The following is a 25,799-nucleotide window of genomic DNA, read 5'->3' on the forward strand; positions in this document are numbered from 1 at the left end:
GTCCATTTCAAACTTCTTTTTAAACTGCTTATTTGTTGTTAGCATTCTTCTCACAGGAAATGAGAGAGGATCATGAGTGGGAAAGGATCCAGCAGACTTCAGTCTGTCCACGGTGATCTTTGGAGAAAAAAAATTAATTGAACTGACAATTTGGCACATTATGAACTTCTGGTCTCTGATCCTTTGGTCAGTAGGAAGGAGCAATGTGTGCTTTGTGCATTTGCTGTACATCCATTGTGCTGTCTGTGAAGAGTGCCATAAAAAGCATCTGTGCGCAAAATTAAACAAACCAAACCAAACCAAAACAAAACAAAACAAAAAAACGCAGAAACCTGAGGAGAATGAAAGGAGAATAAACTAAAGGCAAAAGGGATTAAGAGGAGAGGAAACATTTCAGATTAAAATTGCTGAGTTTTCCACTTCCCTTTGCACATCTCAAGACAAATATTACCTCATGGTCCTGCCTCTTTTCACCCCTCCAATCCCCCACGGCACAGTTTCTCCTCTACCCATTTGCTTGCTGCTCCCCCCAGCCTCCTCCCTAGTCACTTGATCTTCTCAACCTCCCCCACCCCCACCCCACCCCCAGCTGGGCTCCCTCTGCTCCAGGGCTGGGACAGGAGCTGCAGCCTGATGCCGCCCACAAGATGCAGGTAGGAGCTGCCCCGGCTGAGCAGGCACAGGCACAGGTTGATGAGCTGGCACCTGCCCCCTTCCCCCACCCACAGTAACTGGACTTTTGGTGTCTGGTCAGTACATCTGGCTGGGCACCTCCAGGTCCCCTTTACAACCAGACTTTCTGGTCAAAAACCCTAGTGTGGTAGATGTATATGATGTGCACGACTGTGATCTGCTTCTGAACTCCAGTTCTGCAGAGAGGGAGACCCCTGCAAGACAGACATGACACTGATTGGCTTTCCACAAAAACAATTATACTCCTGCAAGAACCGTATTCTTCTCCTAGTGCCTTCTCACATTCAGCTTTCCTGGTTCCTTACTATCTTAATGGTTTTGTATTATGTAAACTCCTTACCAAAAGCACCCATCTAGATCTCTGGATAACCTCAGCATAAACCAGAGGAGCTGTACATTTTGTGTTTTCTATCTAACTTTGCTTGGGGCATGGACCTTGTCTTTGTTTATTGTGAAGAACTTTGCAAGCCTATGTCACTAGAAAAATAAATATTAGGGCTGTCGATTAATCATAGTTAACTCAGGCAATTAACTCAAAACAATTAATAGCGATTAAAAAAACTAATCATGATTAATTGCATTGTTTAAAAATTTCAATTGGTATTCTATTTAATATTTTTGGATTTTTTTACATTTTCAAATATATTGATTTCTGTTACAACACAGAATACAAAGTGTACACTGCTCATTTTATATTATTATTTTTTATTACAAATATTTGCACTGTAAAAATGATAAAAGAAATTGTATTTTTCAATTCACCTCATACAAGTACTGTAGTGCAATCTCTTTATTGTGAAAGTGTAACTTACAAATGTAGATTTTTTTTTTGGTTACATAACTGCACTCAAAAACAAAACAAAGTAAAACTTTAGAGCCTACAAGTCCTACTTCTTGTTCAGTCAATTGCAGAGACAAACAAATTTGTTTACATTTACAGGAGATAATGCTGCCTGCTTTTTATTTACGTCACCTGAAAGTGAGAACAGACATTCGCATGGCACTTTTGTAGCCAGCATTCCAAGGTATTTAAATGCCAGATATGCTAAACATTTGTATGCCCCTTCATGCTTTGGCCACCAATCCAGAGGACATGCTTCCATGCTGATGAAGCTCGTTAAAAAAAATTGTTAATTAAATTTGTGACTGAACTACTTGAGGGAGAATTGTATGTCTCCTGTTCTGTTTTACCTGCATTCTGCCATATATTTAATGTTATAGCTGTCTTGGATGATGACCCAGCACACGTTCGTTTTAAGAACACTTTCACAGCAGATTTGACAAAACGCAAAGAAGGTACCAATGTGAGATTTCTAAAAATAGCTACAGCACTCGACCCAAGGTTTAATCATCTGAAGTGCCTACCAAAATCTGAGAAGGATGAGGTGCGGAGCATGCTTTCAGAAGTCTTAAAAGAGCAACACTCAGATGAGGAAACTACAGAACCCAAACCACCAAAAAAGAAAATAATCCTTCTGCTGGTGGGATCTGACTCAGATGATGAAAATGAATATGCATCAGTCTGCTCTGCTTTGTATTGTTATCGAGCAGAACCCATCATCAGCATGGACGCATGTCCTCTGGAACGGTGGTTGAAGCATGAAGGGACATATGAACCTTTAGTGCATTTGGCACATAAATATCTTGCAACTCCAGCTACAACAGTGCCACGTGAATGCCTGTTCTCACTTTCAGGTGACATTGTAAACAAGAAACGGGCAGCATTATCTCCTGAAAATGGTAACTTGTTTGTCTTAGCGTTTGGCTGAACAAGAAGTAGGACTGAGTGGACCTGTAGGCTCTAAAGTTTTACATTGTTTTATTTTTGAATGCAGTTATTTTTTTGTACATAATTCTACATTTGTAAGTTCAACTTTCATGGTTGCACTACAGTACTTGTATTAGGTGAACTGAAAAATACTATTTCTTTTGTGTTTTACAGTGCAAATATTTGTAACCAAAAATAAATATAAAGCGAGCACTGTATACTTTATATTGTGTTGTAATTGAAATCAATATATTTGAAAATGTAGAAAAATCCAAAAATATGTAAATAAATGCTATTCTATTATTGTTTAGCAGCACAATTAATTAAGATTAATTTTTAATTGCACAATTTATCACGATTATTTTTTTTAATTGCTTGACAACAAAGTGTAGTCACTGAAATATATCAACGGCAGGTTCCTTTTCTCCCATCTGTAAATATTGTAAAAAATAAACATGAATACTCATCAGACTAGCAAGGTAATGGGCCCCAGGTTTTATACATTAATACAGTTTTACATATGTATTAGTTTTGATATTTAAAATATTACAATAGTGCCCAAGGGCCATAATCAGGACCAGGACCCCATTGTACTGTGCTAGGCACTGTACAAACACATATGAAGATACAAGCTCTGCCCCCAAATAGTTTTATTAGCTAAGAAATTACTTGGGAAATCAGTAGTAGTGTGTGTGCAGTGGAAAGAGCACAGGAGTAAAATCCTCACCCACCCACACCACACTCTGTTTGCTAAGAGTGCAAAAAAGCCTAGCACTCCAAGGAAGGTAATTGTATCTCTCCTGTCGCAAAGCCCAAGAGAAATCTCCAGCACCCTTTTCAGTCTTCTCCCAGGCATGCTAAATGATTACAATACTACTGGCTTACCCATCTACATTTCCTCAGAGAAAGTACTGTGAGAAATACCATCTCAAAAACTCAGCTAGAAACCCCAGAGGATGCACCTGTAAGATTTTTCTCTTCTCGTTGTCTTTTTGAGTAATAAAGAATTCTTTGTCAGACCAACCTTTGAAATAAGAGTTGATGAGTCAGGCTATCAATGACAGACAAAGCACTAGCAACATTAGAGAGATGACTTTATCTTACTGATAAGGATTCATTTAATTGCAAAGCAAGGGTTTGTTCAGAAAAGAGAAATTCATCCTGCCATGTTCATGCTTTGGTAAGGAGCTGAAAGAAGCTAAGTAACAAAGCAGTCTGAACACTTACTAGTGAATACAGCATATTTGCATGTGAATGTCACTTGCATTATTAAACTCCGCAAAGGGCTCTATTTTCATTTGCGGTTAATGGACTTTTCAGACAGCATTTGCTAATGGAATTACTGAACATATGAGCAGTAACAAATTGCTGCAGATAACCTTCTTTTGAGAACCCTGCCTTGTACTGATTTAATATTCCATTCAGAATTTCATTCACGTGCATGTTCTTACCACTGTATAGGTGGTGCTGAGTTTTTCTGGGTTTTTAATACAGCACTATAATGCTACTCATCATTTAGATGGGCCTGGTTTTCATTTCACTATAAAATCATCAGCTGCATTTGATACCAGCAGTACATGCCCTTATCCTATACCCACATTAATACAAAAAATAAAATGGTTCAGCCATAACTGGCCATTCCTTTTAAGTCCAAAAAGTGAATTAAGCAAGATGTGTAGAGAGTTGACATGCTTAGGTGATATTGATGAAAATATTGTAGCAGCTCAAAGTATGTTGACATTCAGATTCTCATAATTTCTTTTACTGAGCACTGACAGATGACATGATCTGGCCAAAACCAGGCTTGATTAACACAAAAAAGGGTGTGTTTAGCATAGTGCCCAGGCATATTTATCTTTAAAAAAAATACTAAAGTGTGGTCTATTGCCACGTGGAAGTTACAGTGACCTTCAGGTAGCTACTTAGCTACCTTCCTCTGATATAGACCCAATAGGGGATCAGCTTTCAGGGTGTTTTTATATTAGCCTATTAACATTAGCAAATATATTTGTAAAAATGCTTCACACTGGACATCATATGGCTTGCAAAGGATACTCAGTGGAGTTTAGTTTCTTATATAAAATATGAGCTCATCCCACCGTCTCATAGGTTTCAAGTTATTTCATGGAAAAATACTTCAGCGTACTTTTAAGCCTGGCCCTGTATTCTCTCAGGTCTCCAGCCAGCAATATCCCACTCTGCTGCATGGCCTCTGGGTTCGCTGCTGCCGAGTAATGAGCACCTGGCTCCATCCTAGCTCATTCTCAGCACAGCAATAACCACAACACATGCCTAGCAGGAACAGAATAGGAAAAATATTTTCAAAAATATCTAGGTGGTTTAGGAGTCTAAGTCCCATTTTCAGCAATGATGTAGGAGCCTAATTCTCATGATACTTAGGCAATTTAAAAAGTTTTACCCTCACTCCTACTTGTTCTGTTTTTAAGTTTTTCTGTTTTTTTTTAATGAGTGAAGTGAATTCAGTACTATTAAAGTGAACGACAAAAGTCCCAATGACTTCAGTGAATTCAGTAGGGTGCCAGGTGTCTGGGTTTTGACCCGAACGCCCAGTCCAAAAGGGACCCTGGCGGCGCCGGTCAACACTGCTGACTGGGCCGTTAAAAGTCCGGTCAGTGGCGCTGGGGGGCTAATGCAGGCTCCCTGCCTGCCGTGGCTCCACATGGCTCCCGGAAGCAGCGGCATGTCCTCCCTCTGGGTTCTAGGTGTAGGGCAGCCGGGGGCTCCGCAAGCCACCCCTGCCCCAAGCGATGGCTCTGCAACTCCCATTGGCTAGGAACAGTGGCCAATCGGAGCTGCGGGAGCAGCACCTGTGGACAGGCAGCACACAGAGCCACCTGGCCGTGCCTCCACGTAGGAGACAAAGTGGGGACATACTGCTGCTTCTCGGAACTGCTTGAGGTAAGCGCCTCCCAGAACCTGCAGCCCTGATCCCTCTCATGCCTCAACCCCCTGCCCAGCCCTGATCCCCTCCCGTTCTCTGAATCCCTCAATCCCATCCCCAGTACCCTCCTGTATCCCAAACCTCTCATCCCCAGACCCTCCCCAGAGCCCTCACCCCCAGTCGAAGCCCTCACCCCCCCCCACAGTGCTCCAACCCCCTGCCCCAGCCCTGATCCCCTTCCTGCCCTCCAAACCCCTCAGTCCCAGCCTGGAGCATCCTCCTACACCCCAAACTCCTCAGCCCTACCTAGACTCTGCACCCCAGAGCCAGAGCCCTCACCCTCCTAACCCCCTGCCCCAGCCCAGAGCCCTCTCCCAGACTCTGAACCCCTCATTTTTGGCCCCACCCCAGAACCCGCACCCTCAGTCCAGAGCCCATACCCCCTCCTGCACCCCAACCCCCTGCCTCAGCCCAGAGCCTCCTCCCATACTCTGAACTCCTCGGCTCCACCCCCCAACCTGGAGCCCTCTCCTGCACCCCAAGCCCCTCAGCCCTGGCCCCATCCCAGAGCCGGCATCCCCCACCTGGAACCCCGACCCTCCTCCCACCCCCCGCATTCCACTGCCTCAACGTGGAGCCCCTCCTGTACCCTGAACTCCTCATTTCTGGCCCCACCCCAGAGCCTGCACCCCTAGTCAGAGCCCTCACCCCCTCCTGAGCCCCAACCCCCTGAGCCAGCCCAGTGAAAATGAGCGAGTGAGTGAGAGTGGAGAGAGCAAGCGACAGATGGAGGGGGCAGGGACTTGGAGAAGGGGCAGAGGAGGGGTAGGGCAGGGGGCGGGGCAAGGATGTTCTGTTTTGTGTGAGTAGAAAGTTGGCAATGCTAGAATGCAGAACCAGCCCCAAAATTATTGGGCCAGATCTTCTGTTATGGCTCTGCTAATTTATACTGGCTGTTAACAAACCAGAGGCCAAAACCTGCAACCAGGGATTGATTTGGCATAAAAGTGTCCCAGCCATGCCTTCTTCCTCTGGACACACCCTCTTTCCCCATCTAACATAGCTGCTGTGTGCTACTAAAGGAACCCTCTTGCACTGAGGTGATTCTACCAGGGAGATGTGCTGGTTTGGGGACCAGACTGAGCCAGCCATATAGCACAAAACAGCTGCATTTCACGTAGACATCTGGCCCATTCACATTTTACACACACAAGCTGGGTTGTTTAATATTGTTTATCTAAGTATTTAGCATTTATTTAGTATTATTTTGGCACATGTGCATTATCGAGTATGCCATGCTATTTGGTCCCATTATTTTCAACATAATGTGCAAACGCTGTATGTGCAGCTGAAGCACGGGGATATTCCAAATATAATGAATGCAGCTACCCCATTACTTTCTCAGTTGGTCACAAAATATGTGCATGTTGATATGATTAATTCAGTAAATACACATTCTGATGCCTTTATCTGTTTATTATACATGCATACCAGAACATGAATCATGCCCACGCCCTGCACACAGGAACTGGTTGAATCACAGCTTATCTGCTTGGTATCTCCTTTGGGGAATTTCTCTGACTAGTACGCTGGTAGACTACGTTGCCACAACTGAGTTCAGAACTCACTTGAAGATGCCATGTTGTTATCCATTAATTCTGCATAGGCACAACAGCCACACTAGCTACTACGTTTTAAACAGTTTGCCACACACTGCTCAGTGAGTTCCAGGGGAGCTGTGTGTAGCTAAATCTAACGGAAATCTTGGAAAATATGAAGATGGGAGGTACTTGTTAGATATGACCCAAACTTGCAAGCCAGCAGGACTTTCCTGGAGTTGTCAGCAACACAGGGAAATGATTGTACATGAGTCTTCTGAGCAAAATGGCATATCAGGTTTCCTGCTGAGATAAACCAGAAAAAGAACTGCGAGTGCATGACCTAATGTATTTTGAGACATGACAATGTTATGTATCATATACCAAACATTTTTAATGATTTGTCTTTCCATATTCTAAAGGTTCATACCTAATTCCCCCACCTACAACTGAACCAACTAGTTGTGAAAATCTTGGAAGCCTTTGCCAAGGTAAGAAGCCAAAGACACTGTTTGCATTTTTCAGCTTTACCAAATCTCCTTGTTTTTTTTTTCTTTTAATTTCATTTTACTTTAACTTCTTAAGGCTGACCTCTAGAAAACTGAGCAAAGAAAGGAATTTCTTAGCTTCAACAGATGTGTGGGTATACTATACATACAGTATGTAGAAAGAATGTGATCAAACTCTTTATAATACAATCAAGTCCATAAAGTCTTCATTGTATCAAAACCTAACAATCATATGCTAATGCAAAGATGAACTGGTTTAATTTCTTTCCCCATCTCTTTTCCTCCTGAACAGTTAAAGGCTATAACGTTAACGCTGGTAGAAAATATGTAAATCGGGCATAAACTGATGTAATTACAGGAACTGATAATTATTTAGATGTTTTTAACAGGCTGCTGTGAAGCTTAATTAATTGTTAGTATGGTTTAAGATCCTCAGGTGAAAGGTATTATACAAATACAAAGTATAATCATTATTATTCATATAATAAAACTACTTATTGTAATAGCCGATGATTTTCTGGCCTTCCCCCCAGAGGCATACTAATGAATGATCACTATAGGTATCAACATGTCTGTCAACCACAACAGGAGTCATGACATCAGACATCTTGAAGGGCGAGGTCAGCTGGGTTACTCCTGGGGGAATTCTGCGCCATCGTGCATGTGCAAAATTCATATCCCTCTGCAGAATTTCTTTGCTTCCCCTCAGAAAATGACAGGGAAGCAAAGAGAAGTGCACAGGGGAGAGGTGGAGCTGGGGATGCCCATGGGCGTAGTTTGGGGAGACATTGCAAGATTATCACTAGAGCTGGGTGAACACTGCAGAGTTCCACTTCCATGTGCCATGTGAATCAAACCTGCAGGGATTACTCATAAGGATTCACCCCTAATAAAATTCCTGCAGCTCTGCTTCGTGGTTGGAATTCAGCACAACCCCTTGGCATGAATGGTGGCAGGCCTACTTTCACAATGCATTCATGACCCCAGAGCCTACTGGTTGGGTTAAACTTCTCTATAAAACTTACATACAACTCTATGCTAGCTGCAGCAGCAGCACCTGCTCTAAAATAATTTCAAATGATTTAACCCTTTTAAAGATAAGGGATGGAAGGCAGAGGCAAGCGGGAAAGAAAAGTAAATAAAGTGGAAGGACTTAAGATTCTTGGAACTCTTTCTGTGGTAAAGAGTAAAAATAAAACATATTGAGCTTAACAACACAAGGTAAAATTAACTCCTGGTGGGGAGCCAAGGTAATTACTATAGCAGGCTATAATGGAGTTTTAGCCACTTGCACTGGATTTTCTGGTGGTGAATTTGACTCAGGCTGCTGGAGCATATACTTGCAGTGTTTCAAACTAGATCTAAACTGATGTCCAGATTGCAAAGTCCACAGTTAAGGTGAAATGCCAGCTAGGTCCAGAAGTTAGTTTTAAATAGCATCTTTTGGACTTAAGACACCCAAAGTACTTTGCAATAATGAGTTAAATAGAGGTCCTGGAGCAACTGCTTAGGTAAATGTGGTAGCCATCATGAACTCAGTAATAGCTCTCACACAGCCATGGTAATTAAAACCAGTTTTACTGAGACAGGATTATGATAACCAGGACATCAGGATAGTCTTTTTAGAAAAATGCCCAGAGATCTATGATTTGCATCAGACAAACAGTCAGTAATGCAACATTATCAACGTAAGCCTGGTCATCTGTTTATAATTATTACTGATTACTATCCTTTGGATAGGTTGCCACTATTCAGATGTCAAGCATTTTTTTAATGAACTCATTTCCACAGTGTCATAAAAGCAATTGTTGAAGAAAAAGAACGGATGCTGGTTTTTTATGGGTTAAAGACCTTAGATTTCTATAGCAGCATTTGGTAATAGGGATGGATGCCGTTTTTTTTTTTACCACTTTTGTTGATTTGGCTAATGAGGCCCTCTTTGTCATAATTATATAAATGGCTGAACACATATCATCCACTGAATTATAATCCTGTATGTTCAAATTCTTTAAATTGTTGCTGTGTTTTGCTTAATAAAATATCAATAGAAAACAAGTAACAAAGGTGAAACAAATTTATTCTGTCACACCAAAAAATCATACAAGAAGCTTGTAACAAAAACAACATAGATTGTATCTAGGAAAAAAAACAAACCCTGCTGAAAATACACTTTCTTAAGCTTTTGAGCTTGGTTGTTGGCCAAAATTGTATCAGAAAAGAACATGGCAGGTTGAGAGCTTATGATATATCAGTGTCCATATTGTAAAGAGAGTTTTCCAGCAAAAAACTATCAATTTTGAGTTTGAGTTCCCTGAGAATTACTGAATAAAATACATTTCTTTTCCAAATTGTTATTTAAAATGCAGTGATATGATTATTAATTGTTTTGATGCTGTTCTGTGTAAACACACAAACCTATTCTGTTCTAAAGGGAATTTTCTGGTACTGTATATCTTCCCTGTACCAACCGAAAATTCATTTGAGCTAGTCCCTAAGGGATAAATTTTGGAAGTGCTGTGTGAGGTGACTCCTACTGATATCAGTAGGAATTGTATAATACATGAAGCTTTGAAAATCAATTTCTTGAGAATATTCCATGTATGATTTTAATTCTGTTCATTATACAGATCTTAGTGGAGTTAATTAGATCCTTACACTAATGTTTTAGTTTCACAGTTGTTCTTCATCTTCCTTCCCTGGGTAGAGACATCTATTTTTTTCACAAGCTAATGTTCATAGTTTGTGTGAGTTTGAAGCCGTGTTATTTATTTTCTGGCCTTTGCACAACTCTTCATAGAAGATCTTATTAAGTGATTCAGAATTTGTGAAGACAGTACAGGACTGATCTTGCAACACTTACTCCCACTGAAGTCCGCAGGAGTAAGGATTGCAGGACTGGGACCTACATCAGTTCATTCATATTCATGACTTTATACAGAAGTTTGGTGTGTGTATATTAACATGTATAGTAAATGGTTTCCTTCACTCTCTATGTATGTTTTCATGCATTATTCCCATTGTGCCTGACCACATTAACATTCATTTTTCATGCAAATTCACCTTTCTCTCATCTTTGTTACCAGCTACTACTGTAAATGCTACTACTCCTCCACCACCCACTGTCACCACTAACATGCCCGATACTAATAGAACCGATAAGCCAAACGATGGTAAGAAATCCTGTGTTACATTTTTCCTTGTACTGTGTCTAAAGCAAATGTATTGTGTTATAAGGTTTATTTAAATATAACAAATGTCAAGTTTCACATATTGGGTTTGATTCTGCTCTTAATAACACTAATGTAAATCAGGAGTTACTCCATGTCAATCATGTAAAACTGGTTTGAGAACAGAATCAGGCCCCATATTTTTTTAATATGCTTGCGTATTTCTTGTATAAAAGCGAGCCATTTCCACATTATGTATCACTTGTTATTTATATTGTTCATTCACTAATCTTCAAAGCACACAGGGCCAAGATAGATATTTTTAAAAGAGGATAAAAATAGACATGTCTTTGAGACATTTTAACACAGCTGCTGTTTAAGTGCCACATAGCAGCCACATTTTCAGGTGGGCCGGTGGAACTTTGGAATGATCTATTCCCCACTGGTAAGTTTTTGAGAAGCCAAGTGGAATCTGTCTGTTGGAGCAAAACAACTTCCACTGACTCAACAGGAATCTTTCCATTGACTTCAAGGGGAGCAGGATCATTATTTTATTTAGGAAAATATTGACAACATTGAATATAATGTAGTTTTCATTCAGAAAGATTAGGGAAACTTTAATGGTACCAGATGAATCAATTATAAGCCCACTGCTATTCACAGGAAAGTAGAGATTTCCTTTGACATTTTATCAAGTTCTAAGAGATCACTTTCCTCAGGAGATAGTGTAGCATGTTGGGGGAGCTACCAAAATACAAATTAAGTAAAAATAATAATAGTAATGAATTGAAAGAAACTATTTTAACACAGCTTTCATTGGTTTTCTACAAAATATCACAGGAGATCTCACAAAAATCCTTTTCTGCAGGGATTTCATTTTCAGTGGGCTCCACAGAATTAAATCAATGATTGTGCATTTTTAACAAATGTGTTCATTTCTATTGGAGGATGTAAAACCTCTGGTAGTTTTATATTATAGCTTATTATGTCCTGCAAACATTACTGTAGAGTTCATCTTAGAATTTAGTAGTTTGTACCTATATTTTTCTTCTTTGATATTTGACTGTACTCTAGAGGAAAAGAGCCAGACCCTGGAAAGTATTGAGTCACTTATGTCAAGGGGTGTTTCGTTTCTATTTGTGGAACCAATCGCAAGATGTTCACACTAAACAGTTAACCCAATATAGTAATGCTGAGATTTTCAAAGCCACACAGGGAAACTGGATGCCCAATTTCCATTAAAATCAATGAAAACTGGATGGCTAACTCTTCTGGGTGTCTATAAAATTCTCTTCATAAAGCAGAAAGACTAAAAGACAAGATGCCAAATTCACACTTAAAGTAAGCAAATACAGCTTCCACTGAGCTAACAGAGTTTCTGACGTGAGGTGAATCATTTGGTTTGTATAAATAATTTTTCTTTCATCCATTAACTATATGGCTTGCTACATACAGACCTGCGGGAATTGAGAGTTCCTGCTACAGTTATCTTCAGAATGAAGAGAAATTCACCTGAATCCTCCCGCTCACTACTACAAGGGCAGCAAGATTCTATGATAAAAGGGGTCAAAAATTTAGGAATTATCTCAACCCCAATTATTTGGCCAGTGAGACAAAGGCCTCTCCAACCCAGTAAAAGTTCATCACCTAAGGACCAAAACCCAGAGAGAAAAAACGTACACAACGTGTTCTTGCTACCTACTTCTGAGGCCACATCAGCTGCTTCTGGGGAGACTGAAGTTGCTACCTTGAATCCTTTTACAGAGCACAATACTACAATAAATCAGTCAACCCATAATAGTGTTTTGAATCACTCTAGTGGCTTACTGAATGAGATTCATGATATAGCACAAATTCCAATAACCCCCATGGTTACAGATCATTCCAAGAATGTAGGACTTCCTCTTCTGCAGAGTGAAAGTTTTAGTCCAGAACTAACATGGACTTTGACTGATGGATTGGATTATACTAATTCTGAGTCAGCATTCCTCACTCTGACAAGCAAAAGAAACCTTTATGAACACACAAAAGAACCCCTGTGGATTTTTTCTTCTAATAGTGGCACATCCTCTTCCACACATGAAAGTATATACAATGTCTTGAAATCTCTCAGCTGGTGGAACAATGCTGCATCATATCATCATGTTATTTCTGACATTCCAGAAGAAAACCATCATTCTCTGTCTAGCCTATCTGCTGCTTCTACACAATATGAGTCATCTTTTCAAAAAAGTAGGCTGGACTTACTAGAATTTTCACCTGAAAATGATTACCTTGTATCCACTAAGAAAATTCTGGAAGATGATTCTATTAGGAATAGTGTTTATATTGCAGAAGCGAATGATGAATTGCAGTCTACAAAATTTAAATACTTCAAGGATCATCAATCAGTAAACCTTAGAAAGGTAACCTCCAAACAGACTCATCTTTCAAATCCATCTAGTTTCTTCCAAGATATAAAAGAAATATATAAAGAAGCTATACTTGATATCCAACCAACAGAAACTCTTCTAACACTGGAAGACAGCACAGAATTGCTAAGATTGTCAGCTGTCTTGCTAGCAACAAGAAAGAGAAGTTCAGAATTTCAACACACTGTTACTGTTTCACCAGTTTATCAAGAATCCTTGAGTCATGCATATTTGAAAAGTGACTTATTTATATTTAGGCCTTTGACCAAATTGCCAAAAGAGGAAGATGAAGAAGCATCTTCTCCAGAAGATGAATTTGAACTCTTCAACACACTTATTTCTACCAGCAACTATATACCCCATTCTTTAAAACCCTCTGCAAATATGCAAAGGAAACCAAATGAGATCCCTGGAAATGAAAAATTAGAAAGTACTTTAGATACAAATCATAATGACAACCTACATGAAGATTCTGTTTTTTCCACACCTGAGCCAGAAAACATGAACAGAATCAGTAATACCTGGAAACCAGGTTATTTGGGTCTGCCAACACAGTATATTAATATTGCTCCTTCTTTACCAGCAAGTTTTTGGACTTTGTACTATAATTTCAAACAAGAGTCTCCAGAGTTTTCTGGGGAACTTTCAGAAAGCTGGTGGTTCTCATTTAATAAACTTGCTTCCTCAACAGAGAAACAGACATTTTTTAGTTCCCCTACTGCAGCTGATAATATCCTTATGCACACTACCATCAATACATCAGGTTATGGAACAGAAAAAATGAACTTTTCTAGCTATATGTCATCTTTGGATATGGAAAGCTTTAGTTCAATTGTTCTGATCCCTTCACTAGGGATTTCAGAAAATATAAAAGGGAAAATATCACAGTCAAAAATGACCATTTCTCCTAACATAAATGTGTCTTCAAATTCTCATTTCCCTTCACTGGAAATGTCTTCACATCAGCCTTCCATGCAGTTACGGACAAGTACCTTTGATATTTCACATGCAACTTTCACTGACGAATTTAAAAGTGTTGCTAGTTTACACATGCAGACTTGGGATCAAATTTCAAGTCCAGATCAAATCAGCATGACCTTCCAACATCACAGGCAGACATTTGCTTCAATTTTCTTCACTTACTCGGCAGCCCAGCCTTCGTGTACAGAGGATAACTATGTTGCCTGCTTACCTGACAGATCATCAGAGAGTTCGGTAACCTATACAAAAGCTAATGGACCATCACAATCACAAAACATTTATATGGTCAAAGAGAGTAATCCAACAAGTGCTTTTGATAATGGAAAAAGTAAAGTTCAGCCAGATGTAGACACTGATTTTGTAGGAACACACAGCTCACTGCGTTCTAACTTCCTCACAATGACATTGTCTTTGGAAAAAACAGACACTCTTCATTCAGAACAAAAAATCAGGGTCAGTGCACATCCTGACAGCTGCTCAACATCATTGTTATTTTCTACACCCTCACTATCACAAAGTCTTCAAAATGATCTTGACAAAATTTCACCAAGCTTGGGTCAGCTATGGAATGTAGCAGAGTTAAATTTACTAACAAAGCTAGCAATTAAAAGCCACATAACTGTTCTAGAACAAAAATCTGTTGAAGATCCAGAAATCAATCTGACACCTTCTCTTGAAATGGGAGTGCTCTATGATGTAAATATTGGGAGTACTACTTTACTGATGTCAAATACTGAATCACCACTTCCAGGAAGAGAATCAGAATGGGAGGTATACTACTATTCTAGCAGACAGATTGAAGGGTTTATTAACAAAGGAATGTCCTCTTTGAATTCCAGTAATATTCATACCACTGATTCGCAATTACAGACCATGCATCTGTCTTTTGAAGCGTACACCGATTATGGAAAAATAACAAATATCTCTTTTATTTTGGAACCAACAACAATTTCAGTAGTGGCCAGTGCAATATCTCTGTCATCTCCATACAGCGGGACTTTTATTCATGCCACTGAGAGTATTTTAAACTATGCTGTAACAATAACCGGAGCAACTATTCATCATTCTGTTTTGCAGTCCCAAAGATCAGCTTCTCAAGTAATGTACCACCAGTCATCTATTTCAGTGTATGAAAATCCCTTGGCCAATGCATCTGCTGGAACAAGCCAAATCTTCACCCCTTACAGACCACTGAATCCACTTACCAGCTCCCCAAAATTAGTTTTGTCTTATTTATGTAACTCCTTCGCTGAACTGAGCTGCCTGTGTGGACCTGAGGTCAACTACAGTATGTCAAGGCATTAAGCTAGATGTAGAGAAAATATCACCTCATCTCCTAGATATGCACTTTGTAGAACTGGATGTAGAAATATCCAGGTTTAATCCTTACATGTAGCTTCATGTAGATTGTAGAATAGCAATTTAATTACAGTAGGAGGGAATTTGTAACATATTCCAAAACAATCTTAGCACATGCCATTAACATGTGGTTTCTAATAGCTGTCTTCCTATTCTCTAACCAATAGAGCTCTAAGGAGACTGCTGGGACAATAAGTTGATTGCCATCTATTTATTTATTATTCTGATGTTCATTATTTTTATTCTTAAATATTTTTGGATTTTTTTCAATTACAGTATTTACATTTTTGTGGCTTTGATTATTTTAAAAAGTCAAATCCAGGGTCCACCTCAAATTTAACAATGAAAGTTTTGAAAAATGTGAGGAAAATGGGGGGTGAGGGTGGGAATCCAATCCGGATAATTTTGCTCATCTTCTATATTTTTGCAATTTTAATCATTTTATTTATTTATTTATTTATTTATTTATTTATGTTAAACTGCTTCAGTCTACTTTTCATCAATTATTTTCCTGTAAAAATAATTTTCTCCAAGCAACATATTTAAGGGGGGGGGAAACAATTTTAAGTGGGGAAGCACTTTTGGATTCACCAGCTGTCCTGTAGTCTCCTGAGAGTGATTAGAAATGTAGAGTAGTTCTTTGCTAGTCTGACTGAAACACGCTTTGGGTCATAATGTGGTGGTGACTGTGAAACTATTTAACACTAGTTAATAGATGCTGTGTTCGAAAAGTATTTTATTTTGTACATTAAGAACATTTCACTCATATGTGTGACACTATATAACTATATAAGAGACTATACATATAATATGACACTGTGTGTGTGTAACATTTGTATGTCTACTGTGTATATATATATACACATAAAATATATTATCTAAAAATAATACATACCATGTATTTAATTATCCATATACAATATATACCATGTATTTTATTGTATGTGTATACATGTATACATTTGTATGTATATACATATCAAATACATTAACTATATATAGTATATACCATGTATTTTACAGTACAGTATATTTTCTCTTTCTGAGTCCAGAATTAAACATTCCACTTTCCTCCATGAAATGATCACAATAAAGATAACAATGGAAATGCCATTTTCAGAGTAAACCAAATAATGAATTTTTATCTTTATTTTTTTTTTTTTACTAGGAAAATATACATTAGTGTCCTTTAGATTTATGACCTTTTGCTGTGAGAGTTTAGTTAAAACATTACTTGGCAATCAAGTTTCCTTTAAGGGCTTGATTCTGCACTGTTGAATTCAAAACGAGTTTTCACACTGACCTTAGTGGCAGTAGGAGTAACCCATAACAAAGAGAAAAGCAAGTTCATGAGTAGGGTGATGCAAAGTATTTACAATTAAATTGGAAAATCTCAAGTCTCATTCAGAATCTATTCAACTGAATCTATTTTTTCAACAGATTGTAGCATGATCTTCTATTTTAACAAAATCTTCAGCATTTTTGAAGTTTTGACTTTGATTTTTGAACTTGAATTCTCAAAGGGTTCAGAAAAGCCTGAGTGTCTGAGCTCTTCCACTCCAACCCAGGACCACGGCAAGGCCTCTCCTCAGCTGCTACTCCCGCCAATGGACTGTAAGAGCAGCCACAGTACCTCCGCATCCACTTAAGTTATAGGATCTATATAAATGGAGATCTATCGACCATGCCCGTGGCTAATACGGTATTCAGAGGCAGTGCTGATACCTTTTCTGTAGTTCATAGAGAGTAGGTAACCTGTATGGCCACTCAGCTGGTGGAGTCCTCCACAATCCACATATGGAGCCTAATTGGTTTGGAGGTCCTTTCGCCACCCCGCCACATAAAGATGAATTTCACACAGAGAGAGCCATTTCCCATGAAGGCTGGCAAAATTTTGCAGTGTTTTAAAGCACAATTCTTATTTTGTGAAAAGTCAAATTTTTGAGTCACAAAATGGCCTGGAACAAAACTTATTTTATTTATTTATGTATGTGTGAAATTTTGCAACAGGAAAAAAAGAATTGTTTACCGTCCCCATGAGTTTAGGGAGAATTTATCTAAAGTTAATTACTGTCACTTCAAAATAGTCTTGTTCATGTTCTAAAGTTTCACTGTCATCTAAAATGTGACTCTTCAAAAAATGGCAAGATGAAGTTCTAGATTTATTGTATCTGAAGGCTTTCCAAATGAAGTTTGTTCACTTTGCAGTTAAAATATGGTTTGTCTTTCTAACTGCCAGCTGTGCAAACTCAAGAGGGATTTGAGAACAAAGATTCTTCATGAAGTATTGTGTCCAAGAAACACCCATCGAACCCTACTATCTTCAAATTCTGTCCTTGGTTATTTGTTGCTTTTAAACTGATGGATTCACATTTTGCTCTCAGACCATTGTAAATCCTGAGAGATTCCAGTAGAATCTGCAGAGTTTTTCTAGATTACACCAGATTATGTCCTGTTTGAAAACTCAGTATTTATTATTATTTTATATTTATGGCATTTTTAGGATCTCACAATTACATTTCAGTCATATACAGAGTCATATTTACATATAAATTCCATTTTGTTGGACCGTAGGCCCAATCCTGCATTCCTGTGTGCACTCAAACTCCTATAATAGCAACAAGAGTTTTGGGTATACCAAAATGTGAGTTCAGACCCTATCCACCAAGTTATCTTTTGCTACAAAAATAAGGTCTTGAAGTTTTAAACAGAGAAAGTTTGGCAATATATTATGAATGATGTTCAATGTTTCTGATATTTGTAATACTGTTTTTAATGGACAGGGGGGCTATTCTACAGGATTTCCATTACTGTCTTCAATTACAAGTCCATTTTAGAGTCAAAAGTACAGAGTGTGGTGGCCGAATGGGTAAGTTAAGTTTCTCCCTATTTATGTGAGTTGTATATTTGTGAATCTGCACCTTAAATTACGTCAAATCGATAAGAGCTGGGGAAAAAGGGGGAACATCAAAGAAACCAGTTGGTCTAGTTTATGAGCTCTCCTGAGCAGGGTCTGTTGTTTTTGTACAGTAGTTAAAACAAGTGGGAACACGCTACTTCTTTAGGCCCTTAGGTACCATGGGTAAAATTATCAAATGTTATCTAAGGAGCTTGGGAATTTAAGTCCCATTTTCAAAAGTGATGTAGGCATTTTGGGACAGAAATCAATGTGTGTTAGGCACCTGGAGCTTTTCAGAATCCCACTAGGTGGCTATCTGAATCTTTAGGCACCTAAATGCCTTTTAAAAATGTAGCCTTTATACATCTAAGTCTCATTCAAAGTCAACAGGACTTAGGATCCTAAGTGCCTAAGTCACAAATGAAAGTAGTGCTTAGGCTCCTAAGTCACTTAGGTGTTTTTGAAATGTTATTCTACAGCAATAGAAATGAGGGGTTAACACTACTAGTGGTCCGTGGGTCAGAGTTTGTGTATGTCTGGAGCACAGATTCTCAAAGCCATGTATGCTTGCTATGATTGTCATAATACCCAGAAACTGCCTTGTTTATTGTAGCATGCTCTCCCCATGCCAGGCTAGTTTTATGCTGATACAAGGGATCCAGAAATGTCAAGCCACCAAATGCAGTTTGATGTGCATAAGTGGATGGGCTGCAAACACAGGTCATCAAAGTGATGAGGAAAAGATCAGAAAATAATAATCAAGACACCACCAGAAAGAACTCTCTCAGCAAGTTACTATTAGAATACAAAGAACTTCAAATATAATATTTCTGGAGGAGGCATAGCCCAGGGGAACCATGTGATTTTCCAGAATAACTTTTGCCTAGTATTGACATTTGACCGTAACGTTTATTTACGTGTAATTAACTGCTTTCAAGCTAAAGCACATTGCAAGTATGAGGTTGTCTTAAAAATGAGGTCAACACATATACAAAAGCAGAAAAGTAGGCAGAACAGTAAGATCTTGTTCTTGTTTATGAGGTGTTTTAGAATTTGATTTAGTACATTAACCTTCTCTACCTCATATTAGGGAGCTGTTTCATACAGATTAGATATGTGGGAGAATGTATTTTTATGTTCTGATAGCTGTTTGTTGTTGTTGTTGTTGTTCTTTGTTTATTTATTTGGTGGTAGAATGCCTACCTAGATAGCCCTCCTTTTTCTTTTTCATATAAATGTAAAGAATTTTTAATGGTAAATTACTGTATGTCTGTGAAAAGTTTTGATAATACAGCTACCTGAAGTGATATTTGCATGCTACCTACACATAATTTTATACCCTAAAACAAATTTTGGGGCAAAACACTTTGGGAATATACAATAGTTGGAATCTGCTTTAGAGCATTTTGATGTCAATAACGTTCCATAAAGTGTCACATTGTAAATTAGATCAGGTGATGGTTGATAGATGTAACTGAGGCTCATTACTTTTTTGTTAGTGGTTTGAGGTGGACATTTTGCTTTGTACAGGTGGAGGGGCAGCTTTCTATTTTTCTATTACTACTATTATTTTTCCAGAAGAAATATAGTTTCCTGATGATAGATTTATTGACATAGAGCTGCAGTATTTATATTTCTGTAGCAAGAGACCTCGAATCTGTACATTCATTATTAAAATAAATTATACTCTATGAAATGACTGATGTAGATTTAATGATGATGTTTGGTGGATGTTGGCACTGAAAAGTGACAGTTATGCACTATATTCTTATTGACCTGCTGCATCTAAATGTCTTAGAGAACATCCCCACCGTGCTCTTAAAACAATCAGTGAAAAGCTGGTCCATAGAGCACAGTTGGCTCCAGCCAGGTATTTCATACAGTGTAGGATCCTTAGGGTGGATCACTGGAGTAGTTGGTTTGCATTCCGTCTGAACGATAGGAGGTCTCACACCTAAAAATGGGTTAAATATGGTGTGTCCATCTTGTATGTTACTCCCACAATGAGGTTATGAAGGGTCTAGTGTCGGTGTGCCAATCAGCCTACTGCAAAGACACGTGGTGAACTGATGAAATTCTTCACTGCTGTGGTGTTGAAGTCACTGAGTATGGACTTCTGGGTTTTAATTCTTGAACATGGCCAAAAAAATACCTTGTTCCACTCTCTTGGCCACTGTAAAGTAGTCAATTGAAAGAATGCAGTTGAGCACCATCAGGGCAGGCCACAAAGTCCTTCTCCCCAGTACAGGTACTCTCTCAACTCTCAGTTTCCTCTCAAGATCACAGTCTGGGGAAACAAACAAACAAACAAACCAACCCTCTCCATCCATTGAACTTTCACCCCCACAAGTTACAATTTAATAATCCTCCCCAAATTTACAAAATCCTCCAATGTTAGTCATAGGGTGGTGGTGCCAGGCAGCTCAATCTATTCTCTCCCCGTCTTAAACCAAACCATGCACATCCTCTGTAACCACTCTGCTTCATAGGTCTCTACCCCTACATGTGGTCTGAACTTTTTGAGGGGTGGAAAGAGGGAATAGAAACTAGTATGTCACCTTTTTATGCATTTAGGGATAGACTCTGCACCCATAGAATTCAATGGTAACACTCCCATTGTCCTCAGTGGGGCAGGATTGGGCACTTCATGCCTATTTAAAGTAAAAGGTTGAAACAGAGAGGTTCAGCAACAGATTGTAGACCTTTGAGAAAAATTTACAGCGTATTTCCCGTATCATTCAGTGCCCAGAAATCTTTCCAACCACAAACTTTACAGAAAAAATGGCATGGGGAGGTGTCTCAGCACCTCTTACAGTTGTCTATTGATTGCACAGTACCTTTATTACGGGTCCCTTCCGCACCCTCCACTTTGCACCGGTAAATATACACACCTAATAAGGCCATAATCTCACAATGGGAAAATGTTAGTCTCTTCATTTTGCCAAATAAAGGTGTTGTTTTTGGTGGGAGGTGAGCTTATAAGACTCTGCTAGATAATGCAGGAGCCTTTCTTTATCACACCATCCTTGTAATTATTCTCTCTGTATTTTTCAGCTAAATAAGACCTTCCAGAACTGGAATTATACCGTGTATGTGGTCAATATCAGGTAAATGTTGGTAATGATTGGGAAAATACCTGATTTAAGTCCTTAGTGGAGTTACAACACATTAATTGATATTTATGATTCTTGCTTTTTAAGTGTTCAGCCAACCACTGTGAACGAACTGACAAGGGAGAAAAGAAGCATCCCTGATCAAAGGTAACATTCTGGGACTTTTTAGTGATAGAGGCAACACATACTATCAAAATTGGGTGTGACATTATTGCATGCTATGGGCCACACCCTTCCATTTGGTAAATGTCATTTATGGCCACCTACTGCCCTGGATCTGCACTCAAGCCTCACATTGGTATGATGTGTATTGTAATTTAAACTACCTTGGATTTAAATCAGGTAGTTCAATGAGCTCCTTAAAACTTGGCTGATCATTTTTCAAAACTTAATTTTTACCTGTCACAAAATGTTGCAGACCTGTCTAACATACATGGGAAGCAATATCCATTCTTCTGTCCCAACACTATCTATCTTAGGGTTTTCCGTAGCACCCATCACTGGTATCTAAGCACTATCTATGGAAAGAGGCATTTTTTCTCCTCTGCCTTATCTCTAAGGGCCTGATCCAAAGCCTATTGAAGTCCATAGGAGTCTTTCAATTGATTTCAATGGACAATGGATCAAGACCCAGGTGGTAGAAAATCATGCTGGAACTGAATGCCAAGTTGATGCAAATCACACTACTTACCACATGCCCTCACTTCCTGATTTCAGTGGGCTGCTGATTAGGCACTGGGGTTGTGATTTGCAAAGATAGCCTAAGAAAGTTAGGTGTCTAACTACCATTAAAAGCCTGTGAGAGTTGGGTGCCTAACTTCCATGGGGTCTCTTTGAAAATCTCAATCCAAGCTGTGGGAGGCAAATGAGAAGGATGCTTGTCTTTGGACTGAATCAAGGGCAGGTGGCCAAAACATAGTGGCTGCTGCGGGGTAAAGAGAGACTGCATATGGAGTGCATCTCCTGGCAATGTAGGTAACTGCTTTTCCGTTAAGATGTACATGTGAATTGTTGTGACAGGATAGAGCCTTTTATCCCATGGTAGCCCATTCAGGGATCATTGTCCAGAGCTAGTTTCTGATGCTCTCAGTTCTTGTACACTCTTCCTTACTCTTAGTGACCTGACAACAGCCTGTGACAGATGGACGTTGTCACCACTGAGGGAAGGAATCAAGAGATGCAGAGGGGATGAAAAGCTTTTCCTTCCAGTGTCTCTGTGTCTCTTACCGTAGAAGTGGCTGCCCAGCCTGTCAGCAGCCCTGCTCCTCTAATACAGTTACAGTAGACTCAAGCAGGTTTCAGCCTCACATCCTCCTATTATCCTAGGACTTTTTTCCTCCCTTTTCTCTATATTCTGGTCTCTAAGAAAAGAAGGGAAAGAGGAAGAAATATCTCTTTCTACTTACAGTGCTGGAAGTCTGTGTGTAAGTGCTCTGTCTGACAAGGTGCTAAGACTTCTGGTCCCAATCCAGCAGAGCATTTCAGCATTATTTAATTTTAAGCATGTGAGCTTTACTTCAGCAGGACTATTCACATACTTAAAATTAAGCATGCCCTTAGAGTGCTTTGCTGGATCAGGCCCAGAGTGCTTAACACCATATAGGGATTGAGCCCTGAGATACCTGTTCAGCTCTGCACATGGCTTTATCAGAAGACTGTCCCCAGACAGGTGGCCTTCAGGAACTGGAGGCAAAATCCCGGGAATCCAAAATAAAGTGCTAAATTAAACTATTAATTTAAAAATAACCCTCATCTTTACTCCAGAGTACCTTGTGATATCTAAAAGTATTGGCTGGGGAGTAAAACCACCCTCTAAATCACTTTTTTCAAAATAGGCATGTGCAGTTCTGATGGAGTTTATATTGCTCCTTCAATATCCTTCTCATCCCACTATGTTCACTGTCATGTTGTAAGGAGTTAGCCTAGCTGCTATGCAATTAATCTTGCTGTTATGAATCCTCCTAACATCTAGCAATGTGAATTTATGGGTACTGTATATGAACACCCCCTTTTCTTGATACTCTATTCATCACATTGCATTTCAGAGGTAATGGGGATTATGTCTAACTCAATACGGTACAATTTTTCAGAATTCAAGGTCTGATCCAAAGACCAAATAAATACAATGGCTTCAATAGACTTTGGGTCAGGCCCAAATAGAATCGAAAGCATTGTCCCTTCATTATGAGGTATTTATTTCAAATACTAATTGTGTTACATATAACAAGAGTCTGTTTCATATACTCTAGGTTGTTGTGTTGCACATGCCATGCAAAAAAATAAAAGACCTATAAGGCCTATACATCTATAGAAACTGACTGAAATAATTCATCCAAAAATAAAAGACCTATACGTCTGAAGAAACTGACTGAAATAATTAGGATTGCCTGGGTGGAATTAAGGGTGGAATTTAGCTCAATTGGTGTTTTGGGTAGAAATTAAAAACACATGCTGTATCTTTCCAGTGTTTTTTTGTTCGTGGCATGTATTTTCATCTCGTAATGTCACATAGAGTGGAATCCACTGGGAAAGCCCGTATTCTTCCAGTGCCAGCAACAAGTGTGTATACATTTCTCACAATATACTGTCTTGTCATTGCAAAAGCAGGGGCTTTAGCTTCCCAGTAGTCTCCACTATTCCTGTCTCTAAAGACCTGTCTTTCAAATCCTTGCAGCTTACATATATTAGTACACAGATATTTGCAGTATTGACAAAGAGGAAATCGATTGAATCTCAGGTGAAGACCCAAAAAACCACCTCCCTTGCTACTTCCTCCAGACTGTTAACTTTAAAATGTTTGTTAAAATTTTTCAGTTTCAAGTTTTTCTTGGCCAAGATTCTAAAGAAACCAAATAGCATTTAGGGTAAAATTTATAGCTATGAAAAGTTAGCTGGTGACACTTGTAAATCTTTATCCAAAATGGAGGTAATATTTATTTCTTACTTTTAGGATGATCTGGTAGAAGGTCTTAAACTTTCTTTTTTTTATGGATGAGTCTTGCTCTCAATGTGTATTCATAAGGATTTTTTAAATAAATTATTAAAGATTATATTTTCTTGTTTTCCATACTATGGACAGTCATAAATAATGCTGATCTCTTAGTTTCAGGAAGCTCAGTATGTCATCTATCTAATACATTTCCCTTTGCTTTCAAATACTTTTCATTCCATTTTCTCTAAGGTTTTTTCTAAACCCAGACAGGCTCTGAATTTAAAACTACAGTCCTAGCCCATAAGCATCATGACCTTTGACCTTATCTTCTTATCCTATTTGTCTTTGTCTTTTTAACTCACTCAACATCATCTCTCACCTACTTTTCTCTGACTTTTGCTCAGAATCATGGTCTTGGTTCTTTAATTTGTCTGTCTTAGTATCTATCCTCTTTTTTTGCATTCATCCAATAATTTTTTAACGCTCTAACCTCACTCTCTCTACCCTCACCGTGCATATAAATATTTCATTCAATAGTTTGAACTACTTCCAAACTGCTTCCACTATAGTCATTTTCTGCTGTTTTACTCTAATCTGTTTCCACCCTCATTTGCTATATTGCAGCCATAACTTTTAAAACAGCCTCAGCATAGTACAGTTCTTCATCAGACCTCCTGAAGTGATGGATGCAGAACCCATAGAGACAGAATTACACAGAGAGAAAATGGGAGTGGAGAAGCTGTCATTTTGGGGCATGTTAAAAATAGATATTTTTTTAAAAAGTTATGAACAATTACATTCTGGAGAAGAGAAAAACTAAATAAAAACATGGAAGTGGCTTGTTATTCCTGCATTGCTGGGCTCTATAAGCTGAAGCAATCCAAAGTGCACTGTGCTTATGATGTGATAATTCAATGTGATGATGAGAGTCTCATGCAATGCCAAGTCCAAAAGTGAATATTATTATCAGCACCTTGAACACTGTAAAGATCTCTCGATGGCAGCAATGTGACAATATCATGCACTGGTAGATTATTAACTAAAGTAAGAGACAGAATTTTATCACAACAGTACTGTAGTTTTGTGTGTGTTTAATTTTCTCATCTTAGTAGCAGTGTCTCTATCCCAGAAGATGCTGGTTCAAAATAGAGTTGAAAGGACACTCCAGATGGGGTATAAGCACAGTGGTTTGTGAGCATGGTGGTCTTTTTTTGCCTCCATTTTTTTGCCTCCATTAAGGTCAGGCTTGACAAAGCCCTGGCTGGGATGATTTAATTGGGGATTGGTCCTGCTTTGAGCAGGGGGTTGAACTAGATGACCTCCTGAGGTCCCTTCCAACCCTGATATTCTATGATTCTATGATTTTGTACAAATCATTATCAATAAAGTAAATCTGTGTTCTTTCTGCAGATAAAATTTATGTGGTTTTTTGTTTCTTCCATTGATTCATTGCCCTTTTTGACACCA

The 25,799-nt window shown here is 38.8% G+C and overlaps 1 protein-coding gene across 1 annotated transcript in view; it reads left to right on the forward strand.

Annotated features, from left to right (window-relative positions):
• The window catches only part of ADGRG6 (adhesion G protein-coupled receptor G6), a 155,047-nt gene that overhangs the window by 71,535 nt on the left and 57,713 nt on the right, over window positions 1–25,799 (forward strand). Inside the window, exons 5-9 of the mRNA XM_077811779.1 lie at window positions 7,384–7,452; window positions 10,554–10,640; window positions 18,172–18,257; window positions 21,342–21,394; window positions 21,488–21,547. Coding sequence (XP_077667905.1) covers window positions 7,384–7,452; window positions 10,554–10,640; window positions 18,172–18,257; window positions 21,342–21,394; window positions 21,488–21,547 — 355 coding nt within the window. The remainder of the gene's footprint in view (window positions 1–7,383; window positions 7,453–10,553; window positions 10,641–18,171; window positions 18,258–21,341; window positions 21,395–21,487; window positions 21,548–25,799) is intronic.

Source organism: Eretmochelys imbricata, chromosome 3 (assembly GCF_965152235.1).
Source record: "Eretmochelys imbricata isolate rEreImb1 chromosome 3, rEreImb1.hap1, whole genome shotgun sequence".
Lineage (NCBI taxonomy): Eukaryota > Metazoa > Chordata > Testudines > Cheloniidae > Eretmochelys > Eretmochelys imbricata.